Source organism: Malaclemys terrapin, chromosome 15 (genome assembly GCF_027887155.1).
Source record: "Malaclemys terrapin pileata isolate rMalTer1 chromosome 15, rMalTer1.hap1, whole genome shotgun sequence".
NCBI classification, from domain to species: domain Eukaryota; kingdom Metazoa; phylum Chordata; order Testudines; family Emydidae; genus Malaclemys; species Malaclemys terrapin.
The window spans coordinates 21,279,234-21,291,997 of record NC_071519.1 but is presented as its reverse complement, the minus strand read 5'-3'; the positions used below and the strand labels follow the sequence as shown (position 1 = coordinate 21,291,997).

Sequence of the window (12,764 nt, the reverse complement as noted above, 5' to 3'; positions counted from 1 at the left end):
AGCTAATTTGATGCAGTTCTGTGTTGACCAATTCCATTCCATACGAATACTAACAGTTTAGGCCTCAAACCTAATTCAGTAGGCTTCAGCTATTCCATAGGCTGTGGCAGCAGGATCACTTCTTACAATGAAAGGCAAACTTGCCAGAATACCTTTCTATGGGATGACAAAGTGGGTTCACCTCTTCCTGCCTACTGGCGTGCTAAAGATTAAGTTAGTTGACTCGACTGCCGGGTATAGACTGCACGCACATTTACAGGAGTAGTCATTTGAGTTTTTGCTCTGATGGTATTTGCGTCTCTTTTAAGGTCACTTCCAACTAAGTTTCTAGCATTCTAAGCTCTGATCCAGACCCCACTGAATATAATGAACAACATGTACCAGTAGCAGTGCTCATGAAAACACTGAATTTTAAGTGTGCTTTGTAGAATATTCACTGAACATGGAATTCTGAATATTTCCAGCACAAGTTTTTGCTTAAAAACCTGACCCTGAGATTTACACTCATCCCACTAGGAAACAGAAACAATGCCACACGTCACACCACAAAATGGGAGTTTTGAATACTCCCAACCAAGCGTTCGCAAAACAAGCTACAAGCTAGGGATTACATGCAGAAATTATTCAGAGAATCATTTAAAATAATGGCTTATGCACATGAAAATCACAATCTGCTCGTGGACTTTTAACAAAGAGAAAAGGAGGCAAAATTAATATAATACATTTTTCATTACAAACAATTCACCCAGCTCTAGTTAACACCCTCTTGTATTCCATGAGTCTGGGAGACAAGAGTCTTGTGTTTTAGATTTTCCTTAAGTGCTGTGGCATGCAGGGTTTGCCTTAAACGTGTAACCCAGATGTCTTGGGCTTGGTTTATTTACATTCTTGGGAACTGTTGTGGAAAAAAAAAAGTATATGATGTCAAATATAATATAGTGCTCAATGGCACTATAAAGGGACAAGAATCTGCCACCTTTTCCTTGGAATTTGCTTTGGGATTGGTAGAAATAGAAATAGAGGCAATAACAACTCATCACAATACAAGCTAAGACCCACACTTTGCTTTCTCCAATTTAACAATCAGACACATATTTGGAGGGCAAGAATTGGTAATATGTGGCATTAGCCACTGTCTGGTGTTACCAGGTGAATCTATGTACCTGCTAAATAATCTGGGTAGGTTGTATAGGAAAACCATCAGGAACAATGTGAAGCAAGCTCTAATATTATACACCACTATCTGGTCCAGCAATCTATTTACCTCAACAATTGAAAGAGACGCTTATTATTCAGTTAATTCCATTTTGCTTTGTCTTTAAACTCATTTTGACGAAACGTAGCACTTTCCAGATCTAGGCAATCATTTTTTGTACATGGAGTTCAGTGGTTTGCACAGCAGAGAGGTAAAGGCATTTTAAAATGAAATTTAGTTTTGGTTGAAGATTAGATAGTAGCCAGGAATGCAGAAAATTGGAAACCAATATAAGAAACCATTATGGTAAACTATTGCTAGAACATCATCACTATCACATCGCTTAACATCTAGCATCTATACTGTAATTCAGGACACCTCAGGATAATATTGGTTATAATATAAAAAGAAGAGGCCACCATAATATGTTATTGGTCACTGATAGATATACAGAGCTCAAAAGACGAATCTAAGTGTAAGTGTGATCATTTAGGATTAAACTAACTCCGACTAAAGTCCATGGCAGTTTTTCCATTAACTTCAATGAGTGCTGGATCAGGCTCTTAAACAGATATAAATGATCTTGAATGTTCGAGGACTGTAATTTTTGACATTACCTGTTTAAAGATGCTGTCATGTCTTACCTTGACGTAAGACGAAGTGTCTGGTACTGTCTGAAACATCCTTATATGTTTAATAGCTATTTTAAAAGGTCCTAAAATTGACCTGAAAATAAGGGGGAAAAAAAAGTAAAAATGAAGACCAGCAAACAAACAATAGTTTTGTTTTGAAAATTAAAACCAGTAATAAACATTTCAAATGTTATGATCAAGTATTTGAATGTTTCTTTTTTTAAAAGAAGGTAAATAGGAAAACTGCTACCAAAACAAGGAAGTGTAAACTAATAACCAAGATTGAATATCTGCCTTTTAACTGCAGGCTTTACAGAAAAGAACCCTGTCCAGTTTTGACTTGGGGGAGGGAGAGTTTGACGTTTGATTAAGTGAATTTCTTAATCAGCAATTAAAAGCTAGCAGAAATACCCATGTTTTCATGTTGAGACTAGTTAACCCTATTGACTTGAACCTAGGGGTTTCTCTTGGTTACATGAGTGAATGCAGTTGTATTTCTTTACTCATTAGAACCACTGTGGGTCATTAACGCGCCAATGTAAAGAAACCTTTCCCACAAATCATAGTTTTGCCAAAAGTTTTATTGCAAAACAATAATGATAATTTTAAAAATAGCGAACGAAAATATAATCCTAAATGGCAACAAAACTGTACAGGATTGTCAGTTGCAATTCTCCCATTTGGGATGGTGCTGTAACATTGTCAAATTTAGCTGTACTTCAGAACTTGTACCAAAGCAGACTATGTCTCTCTCTCTCTCTCTCTCTGAAGTCTCAGGTTTGTAACACAATGATCTCATCACGAACAGTTTTTCTAAGGTCAGGACTGCACAATTCAGAGATTAACAATGGAAGGATCGTGAAATGTGATGGCTGGAGAAAGTCGAGTTTCCATTCAAGAGAACAACAACAAACTTCAGTGATCAAATGAAATTTGCAATCAAATTAAAATCTCTCTCCACACATCCATACACGCTTTCCCTAGATTAGAGGAAACTCTTTATTCCCCCCGAGCAGTGCTATAAAATGCCCACCAACTGTAATAAATCCATCGTTAAAAGAAGAAAAAAAAACTCTAAAAAACCCTTTACTTCCCACTCGCATTGTTGCTATTATGACGCTCGGATTTTCCCGAGGAAAATTTATCAGAGGCAGATTTTTCTTCAGAATTTGGATTAAAAAAACATCAAGATCAAGGTTACATGGCAACGTTCAAAGTATGCAAGAGTAGTTTTGCTACAAATAGCTAATAAATCCCTTTGTGGGGCTGTTGAGCTGGAGGGTTATAACTTCGTAGTTTATTGTAGGTGTGTTTACACGCCCAACTGCGCTGTGCAGAACGCATACAAGAAATTATGCCACCCAACTGAAACGTAACTGGGTTTTTGCTCCACGATCTGTTTAGCTACAATGCTACCCGCCAGGGAATGCCCCTCTAAATGCACCTCCAGCCCACAGTTAGCACCCCACGGTAATGAGCTAGTCACGCAGCACCCAGCGTTTCATTCACCGATCCGCGTTTGCAATTCCGGGAGAACACCTCTATACCCGCACAGCCTCCGCGGTTGAACTGCTCGAAAACATCTGTTGATTAAAAAAAAAAAAAAATCCCAACCTGGCAAATAAATTGTCCTGTATCTGCACGTGACCCCCCCCCCCTTTTTATTGATTTTTAAAGCATTTGTTGCGTGGCCAGCTGGCAGAGAAGGGCAACTGATTATAGAATCGACAATGTGTTTCTGATAAGCACAATTTATTTTTCTCTCCTTCCTCCCTAACACGCTCCAGTTTCTTTTGCTTCTGAACTTGCAACAAGGGGGGCGGGAGAGGGAGATCCTCCAACCCTCTTATGAGTTGAGGGGACAAGGTAATGTTCCTTGGGCATTAAATTTGCTGGGGTCAGGGATTCATCATACTCAATTTCCCTCCCCCCCTTTTATCCCTCCCGCTGAATCAGCCCCCTCATTTGCTCCCCGTGCATAATTAGGCATGTTTCAAATCAATAAACACATCTGCATATTCAGGTTCAACCTTAAAAGGCAACTCTGGATTATTCCCCAATAGATTATTCCCCAGTAGAGGTCTAGATGACCTCTTGAGGTCCCTTCCAACCCTGATATTCTATGATTCACCCTGCCAGCAGCATCCACAGTCTAAAAGGGTCTTTTGTGTTAACTGCTCTTGTTTGTTTCCAAAGGACTCACCTTTTATACCCTTTCCCCTCAACCCGTGGGAGAGCAGTTTGTAAAGATCCAGGTTGAGACCAAAAATAAAATCCCCACCAGGTCTGTACTGTAACCCCGCTGCGGCTGTGTGGCAAAGGAGAGATTAAACCTGCTGGGATCCCAAGCAGCACTGAAGTTAAATTTCCCTAGTACATCCAGACAGTCTGCATATCCTCAGGGGGCTTCTGTAATGCGCTGCGCTCGAGCCAGCGCTTTTCTTCTTCTCTCTCCTATCCCCAGCCCCCTCCCCGCCGCAACTTGACATTTGATTTCCGTTTTCCCCTTATCAATATTTCAGCTGCTGCCTCTGGTTAATCATCCTAATGTGACATCCTCGCCTCTGTCACAGCCCCCCCCCATCCCCCAAAGACTCTCCCTTGTCCTGCCAGCAACTTTAAGGAACTTTAAAAAAAAAATCCTCGTTTTTAAAAGGAAAATATTGCTGAGGAGTCAAGCCAAAAAGGAACGCTGAGTGGAGCTCAAGGACTACATTAAGCCCCCTTTTTAACCAAGGAAGTTTCAAATATCCGTTTTTAAATAATCGTGCCTTGGTTTTAAATAAATAAACAAACAAACGGAGCCTACCTTGCAAAGCAGGTCACCTATTTCCCACTGACACGGGTCTGAAAATATGACAAAACAAATTCTCTCTCTCTCTCTCTCTCTCTCTTTCTCACACACACACACACACACACGGAAAGGGGACTTGAAAGAGCTGTTCCCCGCACAGGATCAAGAATGTGAACACTTTGATTCTCTTTGCCAGTCAAAACCTCCACGATTTTCTTAGCTAGCTATTTACTAAAAACAGTCTCTCAACCAGCAAAACAAACAAACAAACAAACAAACAGGGAGGAAAAAATAGATCTTCTCTGAACTCTACAGAGCCAAATGTATCGGCTGCTGTAATGGTATGAAATCAGTGGAGTTGCACCAGTAGATCATTTGCTCTGATCTGAGGTAGGAACACATATGAAGTTCAGTGAGACAGACACGCTTTTTAATGTAACCCTTCTCGGGGTTACCAAAAGTATTTGGAAAATGTCCTTCCCCACTCGGCTCCGTTTCTCCCTTTCCCAGCTTTACCCCAAATTCCAACATATTGAAACATTTTTCTCCTTAATAAGAGGAACATATAAAGTGAAGGGGTGAAAGGGCAGCCCGAGGAGTTGTGCCCGTAGCTCCGAGTACAATTTACTTTGGCAGACAAGGCGTTTAGCATTCCTGACAATTCCTAAGGAAAACAACCCCGCAGACTTGTATCAAGGGACGGGGCACCTAGCAAGAGTCACTTTTTAATATAGAAATTCTTTGGATTTGTTATTAAGAGCCAGTTTCCTATGCAAGGTAAATGTCGTGGGTTTCAAGAGGAAGATCTCAAAAGATAACTGTGCTGGGAGGAATCTGAAAGAGGTGACAGAAGCTCCTTCCCAAACTGTTCAGGAGAAAAGAACCTCTTTCTGGTTTTAAACTCCAGTGCTCGGATTTAAAAAGAAAGGCATCGGTATTTCAATTCTGTTAAACGGATTTATAAAATCATGGGCAACAGAATTTAAGATGAAGATGTTATTCAATGTCCTGATGATTGTGTGTGCAGACATCTTTCTCTCTCACACACACACATACACTAATAAATAAAGAAACAAGAAAAGTAGTGATTCATTCAGACCGCATTTCAAAGCCATTTTTTTACACAAATGTTGTTACTGCGTTTTCAACACATGTTTGACACAAAACACACATACTGAAGAGAAAACCCACGGGGCTAATATTTCTCTTCCTAGGATTATTATTTTTTTGGCTAAGAAATTATCTAAATATAGCTGAACCTTCGATTTTCCTTTCCCAGGTTTTTCTTTTCAGCAAATGTGTCCAAATCCTCACCCCTATCCGAATGCAGACTCGAACCTGTCTAACATACACCCAATAAGGAGCAGTGAAATAATTTTAATGGCTAGAGCTAACAAAGGGTCAGGCTGCAAAGGAATTGGGGGATTGGGGAGAGATTCCCTAATATAGAGAGCTGTTCGTTAGTCCCTGTAATCAAACCCCACAGTGAGTCCAGATACCCATGTGGCTAGTTGAAGTCGTCTTGGGAGCTTTACTAGTCCAGATGAAAATTGCTGGGAAATGGGAAACAGCTGCAGCCTCAGAAACAAAAAGAAAATTCACCCCTAAGCAGAGAAAGTTACAGAAGTTTTGTTTACACAAATAGCTTCAACACAGGCATGTCATTTCAACTTCTCATCCACAAACTGTAGGTGACTTGTACGTAAACAACATTTCAACATTCATCACAGGCAGCGAGCTCTTAAAGATGCCTATGAAATCTCCATCTCTATTTTACACACACACACACACACACACACACACACTCTCTCTCTCTCTCTCTCTTTCAGACTGCCTTGGTGGAGGTTGTTGCTGACTGTGTCCAACGTATTAAAAACAAGGTCCTAGCAACACAAGCAACAACTGAAAATTCACAAATACATTTTATTAAAACAAAACAAAAACCAAAAAACCGGACAAATGTTTGATTCTGATAACCCTGCTGGACAGTTGCTAGACCGAACGGTAGAAAAGCTCAGAGTCCTGCAAAATGGGCTCTTTTCATGTTTTCTATTTATTAGCTACGTTAAGAGAAAACAGACTCGCTAGTCCCAAATGTAGGAAGAGTATTAAAAGAGGCATGTGTATAGTCCAGCAATTACAGCTGAACTTGATTAAAAACGTCATGAGGGCTGCAAAGGCAGGAGTTACCTGATACACCAACCCTGGGGTTGCTTTAGGATGAATTATAACACAATTCATTTTATTTTAATAGGTCACTATAAGATTAACTGTTTAAGGATGGAGCTGGTGCTATAAAAGGTTACATCAAACCTGAAATAAGCAAGCCCTGCGTTCTGGATTTTAGAAGTAACCGTTTATTGGGTTTTAAAATTCCCCAACATGTTAATTAAAAATAAGGGGGAAATATGGAAAGTGAAAAGGTGCCCAGTACTGGCCAAGTAACCCCCCTCCCTCCCACACCCCTTCAGTTCTTTGGTTTCTTTTCCTAAGAGGAAAACACGATCACTTTTAACAGGACATCATCCTTTCTACACCTAAGAAGAAAACCAATTCTCATGATTTTCAAGGTCTGAGTTCTAATCTTCAAGGCACTTAATGAACAGCCTAGGGTCAGGATACCTAAAAGATCATCCAAAAGCTCCAGGATGACTGACAGCTCCTTTCCAGTGGCAAAATAGAATTGTCCACCACAAGGGTAAAGTTTGTCTGATCAGGAGAGAGAGCTTTCTTGGGGGCCAGTCCAAGACTAAAGTGAACTCCTCCAGGAACTAAGCACAATCCCACCTTCCACTGCAAAGTATACTCCTGAGACCTTGTTTTCCTAGTACAAGCAGAGCACAATGTAACTATCACTGATATATTAAAAAAAAATCTCACACAATTTCCCCCTAGGGGGAGCAAGGGAGAAAGGATGAACCTCATGGGACAGATGTTGGGACTGGTTGCTCAATGTCACTTCTGGAAGATTCTTGGATACTATAATGGGGAGATTTGGGGGGCAAAGACTGTCTTTTTGTTCTGGATTTGCATAGCACAATGGAGTCTTGGTCCATAATTACAGCTCCTAAGTGCTACCTGCAATAAATAATAAAATGACAGTAACAAGAAGCAGAGCTGGTCAAAACTCACGATTTCCATTATGCGGAAATTTCATTTTTTTTTCTTGTTTCAACTGGTCTCCCAAGATAGGTGGCTGAAAAAATATTTCCCTCACAATATTAATTATTTGTATTTTATATTATTATTTAAGAAAAAAATAATTAGTTATGCAGTTGAAATTTCCTACATCCCCCAGATGCAGAATGGATCTGTTGGAGGGGGAAAGAGGGGTGGGGGTGGGGGAAGGAAGCAAACAGGAATCCTTGCCTGTTTCTTGGGTTTAAGGTATTTAACTGAAGAGCAGAGCTTCTCAGATTATTCTTCCTGAATAATATTTGTTGTGAAGCTAGTCTCTCTTTTATCTATTCATGAATCATTCATAAAACCATCCTGATTTCCTTCCTTTGTCTTCATTATTTGCAGAATAGTTTGCAGGAATGATTTATAGGTGGTAGAATATTGTCTTTCTGTTTATGAAGGCCAGTCATCAAGCATGGCATGGGACTTGTCACTTAAAAATAAATAATAAATAATACTATTTAGTTCTTTTGTATTATTAATTATGTATATAACAGTACCTCCTAGAGGTCACAGTCAAGATGAGGGCTAGGCATTGTATAAATGCCCTGAATAGTTTATCATCTAAATAGACAAGTGGATGAAAGGAAAACATAAGCACAGTAAGGTCAAGTGATTTTCCCCAAGGTCACATAGCAGGTCAGTGGCAGAGAAGGGAATACAATCCACGTTACTTGACTTCCAGTCCATTGTGCGGTCTACTGAGTAACAGTAGATTACTGTTGGAAATTGTGAGTTTTGACCAGCTCTGCTTCTTGTTACTGTCATTTTATTATTTATTTCCGGTAGCACTTAGGAGCTGTAATTATGGACCAAGACTCCATTGTGCTATGCAAATCCAGAACAAAAAGACAGTCTTTGCCCCCCAAACACTAATTTATAGTGATTTTAATCAATGGGCCTTGAAGTATTTTACAATGGAAGGTCAATGTCAACACTCCTGATTTGTAGATGGGGAAACTGAGTCACACCACTCAGACTTAACCAAGCTCATACACTAGGTCAGCAGCAAAAGCAGGAGCAAAACCCAGGTCTCATGGCTCACTGTCCAGTACCCCAGACATAAGTGATTCCTAATACTTAAGCCACCTACAATTATTTTTGGATGAGCCCCAACACTTGAATGGTTGAATCTTTTAAACTAGAGTAGAAAAATGAAGAAACAGCTGATAATACAGTTGCTGGTATTTATTTTTCAGCTCTATAATCACTTGGAAACTTTTGGGATTCCAGCTTGCTTATCCCTTCTTTTTGGACGAGGACGTGATCCATGCATTCGTCACCGCCAGGCTAGATTATTGTAGTTCCTGGTGTCTGAAGTTCAATGTGGAGCTGATGCATAGGTTCCAGCTGGCACAGAATGCAGCGAACCACCTTCTCTATGGTTTGGGCTGCCTTGAGCACATCAGGCTTGTGTTCAAATCCCTTCACTGGCTCCCAGTCAGCTTCCAATGCCAGTTTAAGGCTTGTGTCCTAATTTTCAAGGCAATTCATGGTTTGAGCCCCAGCTCCACGAAAGACCTAGTTTGGATCTATGAACCCCCATCAAAGCTGTGCTCCTCTGGGACAAGGCAGATCACTAAGCCCAGGACAAAGGGTGTCAGAGCTGGGGTAAAGCGTCCTTGGTCGAGGGGAACAAAACTCTAGAAGTAGTAAGGTGAAACTAGAGTCTGAGCATCTTCAGGAAATGCTGCAAAACCTTCAAAAAATCTTTCCATCATTAGAATGACACCCATTCTACCCAATAAAGGCCAACCAGCCACAGTCAATAAAGAAAGAGGAAATTAATACAACCTAAAAATCAAAACCCTCCTGCAAGCAGAGTTTTTACTTTGAGATTGGAGAAGGGCCATGAAGCCCACTAGGAACACTGGCTATTGCTTTTTGTTTATTGATTTTGCATGGCAGGCGCTCAGGGTACTACAGCGATGCGTGGCAGTATAAAATCCTAACATAGATAGAACTAAGCCAGCTCCACTGAAGAGCAACATAAATAGATGAATGAATGAAAAATGAGGTGAATTAAAAAAAAAAAACAAACAAACACCTGGCAAAGGCAGGAGTCTGACTTGCCTCCAAGAGGTTTGAGATGGACATTTGTTTTCCATCCCGCATCTCCATGGAGAAGATTTCTTTTCAAATTAAATGAGCCATGAAATAAAAGGAAATTCAGAGCAATATTGTAAAAGAGTCCAATGTAGGGCTTTTCCTTTAAGAGTTATTATAACCCAGGCCTTCTCTACGCACAAATGCTGAATGGCTTTAACTGGTACAAATCCCTCTAATGTGGCTGCAGTTACATCAATATAAAGGTGATTTATGCTGGGATAGCTATTCCCATATGGGAAGGAGAAAAAGCGACATCAGTATATATCTTTATACTGTTATAATTGCACACACACTAGGGGTTGTAGTGGAATTAGTAGTTAGAATAAGGGGCTCTCTTTAGACCAGAATAAAAGGTGGGGTTTTTTAGTGTTTTAGTAAACACATTTTTTTATCATCATCCTGGGATCAGCTAGGCCTGGGGCTGTACAAACGAAGAGTAGGAGACTGCCCCAGCCCGAATGAGCTTACAATCTTAATCAACGCAATGTAAAATGCTGGCGCAGACGGTAGACAGACTCCGCAGCTTGTGCTGAAGGCAGTGAGTGCTCAGCACTTTTTGAAAATCCGGCTGCTCATTTAAGAGCCTAAATATGGATTTAGGCGACTACGTCGGGGCTCCTAATTTTGAAAATCTTGGTCCTAAACTGTACAGATAGAAATATGTAAACTGACCAGCTGCCGTCCCCGCCACACGCACGAAACCTTGTTGTGGAATTACAAGTTAATCCCTGTTAAGTGCTCCTGTGTGTTGTGGGAACTGAAGTCGTGACACTGAGTCACACATCCTTGGGTATCAAGGGGGGGTCCGGTTGCTAACTCAACTTGTTGACTCTGCTCCAGTCACTAGCTCTATTTCCTGGACTTATCTTGCTTAGCAGATTTCCCATCCTCTCTCTCTCCTGCAACCCATAAACACTTGAAATCTCCTGTAAACCCAATCTAGGCTGGCAGCTTGCTGTGAATGCAGGCTGCAGCAGATAGCAGGAGATAAGGAGTAGGAGGTACATTGTCTTTTTTCAGCCTGTCCTGAGAATTCACTTTTCAATCTGAAATTGTTTGCGCAAGGAAAAGGAAACGTGTGCTGGGGGGATCTGGAGGGGGAGGAGAAAAGAGGAAGAAGGTTGTTTCAGAGACCAAACTGGGATATATGAAAAGAAGAATTAATGGAGATTGATGGAGGAAGTTTGATGAAGGTCCCACTGCAACAAGCCCTTGTAAACTATGTGCTTCTGTTATCTTGTTATGTCCCTACACAGCTGATCAGTTTGAAAGAGGAGGTGGTGTTTTCATAGCTAAACCTCAGTGTGAACCTCTTTCTAAGAAATTAGGAGATGATTTCTGCCCTGAATCACACTCCAAGGTACCCCACTGAAGTCAAGGAGGCGTAAGTCAAGGCAGGATCTCAGGCCTGATTTACACTAGAAATGTTTTACTAGTATGCTATGCCAGTCAATGGTGTGATTTTTTTACCGATATAGTTATACTGGCATAAGCCTTAGAGTGGAGACAGTTATACCAGTATAAAGCTGATTTCACTTCCTGAACAAGAATAAGGCTACATCTACACTACAGGGGGGGGGGGGTCGATTTAAGGTACGCAAATTCAGCTACGCGACTAGCGTAGCTGAATTCGACGTATCGCAGCCGACTTACCCCGCTGTAGGGACGGCGGCAAAATCGACCTCTGCGGCTTCCCGTCGATGGCGCTTACTCCCACCTCCGCTGGTGGAGTAAGAGCGTCGATTAGGGGATCGATTGGGACGCGATAAATCGATCCCCGAGAGGTCGATTTCTACCCGCCGATTCAGGCGGGTAGTGTAGACCCAGCCTAAGCTACCCCGGTGGATCTGGGAGTTAGGCGCCTAAATACATTTGAAGATCTACACCTTTTATACCAGTATAACTGTGTCCACACTGGGGATAGGAGGTGGTGGGAGGTTGTTGCCACTCTAACTATACTAGTGCAGCTAAAGCAGCAAAACTTTTTAATGTAGACAAAGCCTAACTCTAAGAGCACAATTCTGCTCCTACTGAAGTCAATGGCAAAGTTCCCATTGATTTTCACAGGAGCAGGATCACACCCAAAGCAAAGACATACAAGAACAACCCCCAGAATGCTTCTCTCTGGACCTCGCAAATTTCCTTTGATCTTTGATGAACCAAGATATTTTGGAGATATACAGACTACTATGGATCTGATAACGACCCAGGGCATGAGGCAACTGTGGTCTAAAGCAATTGGAGATCTGTGGATGAAAAGTACTATGCATTTTTATCAATTAACCTCCTGATGCTATTGAAGTCAATAGAACTTTTGCTATTGACTTTGTTGTGAACAAGAGCTAGTCCCCAGTTTGCGCAATCAAGTTGATATTACAGAAATGCAACGTCTGGAGCATGTCCCTTGGTGGAAGTTGGATACCATGTAACATAATCAACATGGTAAAACTTTACGGTCCAATCTTTCTTTCCATGTACCTTCAAAACTCCAACTGGCTTTAATGGGAATGTACAGAAATGCCCATATTTTGTATAGCGTCTTTCATGCAAGCTGCAAGCAGTGCTTTTAGAGAGTGAATTAATCAAAAATAGCAGACTGGGAGAAACTTAGAGGCAGAAGCCAGGAAGAAAGGAGAGTCATTGGGGTGGAGAGCTATGGGAGGAGAAACAGCATGCATCTATGTGGGAACGAGGAGTTGAGCATGGGGAACACTTCTCTTATCATAATGTACAAGCAGTGCCTTGTTCTGGGAGGCGTTGCCTCATACATCAACATCAAAAGAACTTCTGGTTCTAGCTGACAAGATAGAGGCAGGATCGACCTGTGGCTGGGTTGCTAACCAAGCGGTCCCCA

The 12,764-nt window shown here is 41.2% G+C and overlaps 1 protein-coding gene across 2 annotated transcripts in view; it reads right to left on the bottom strand.

Moving 5' to 3' along the window:
* Positions 1–4,215, bottom strand: part of FLI1 (Fli-1 proto-oncogene, ETS transcription factor) — a 114,578-nt gene extending 110,363 nt beyond the window's left edge. The window contains exons 1-2 of one of the 2 annotated variants that reach the window (XM_054005435.1): positions 4,031–4,215; positions 1,813–1,921 (exon numbers count right to left, since the gene is read on the bottom strand). In XM_054005435.1, the coding sequence (XP_053861410.1) occupies positions 1,813–1,878 (66 nt within the window). In that variant the 5' untranslated portion in view covers positions 1,879–1,921; positions 4,031–4,215. The remainder of the gene's footprint in view (positions 1–1,812; positions 1,922–4,030) is intronic. The other variant, XM_054005436.1, reaches the window with a different exon arrangement.
* Positions 4,216–12,764: the final 8,549 nt, after the last annotated feature.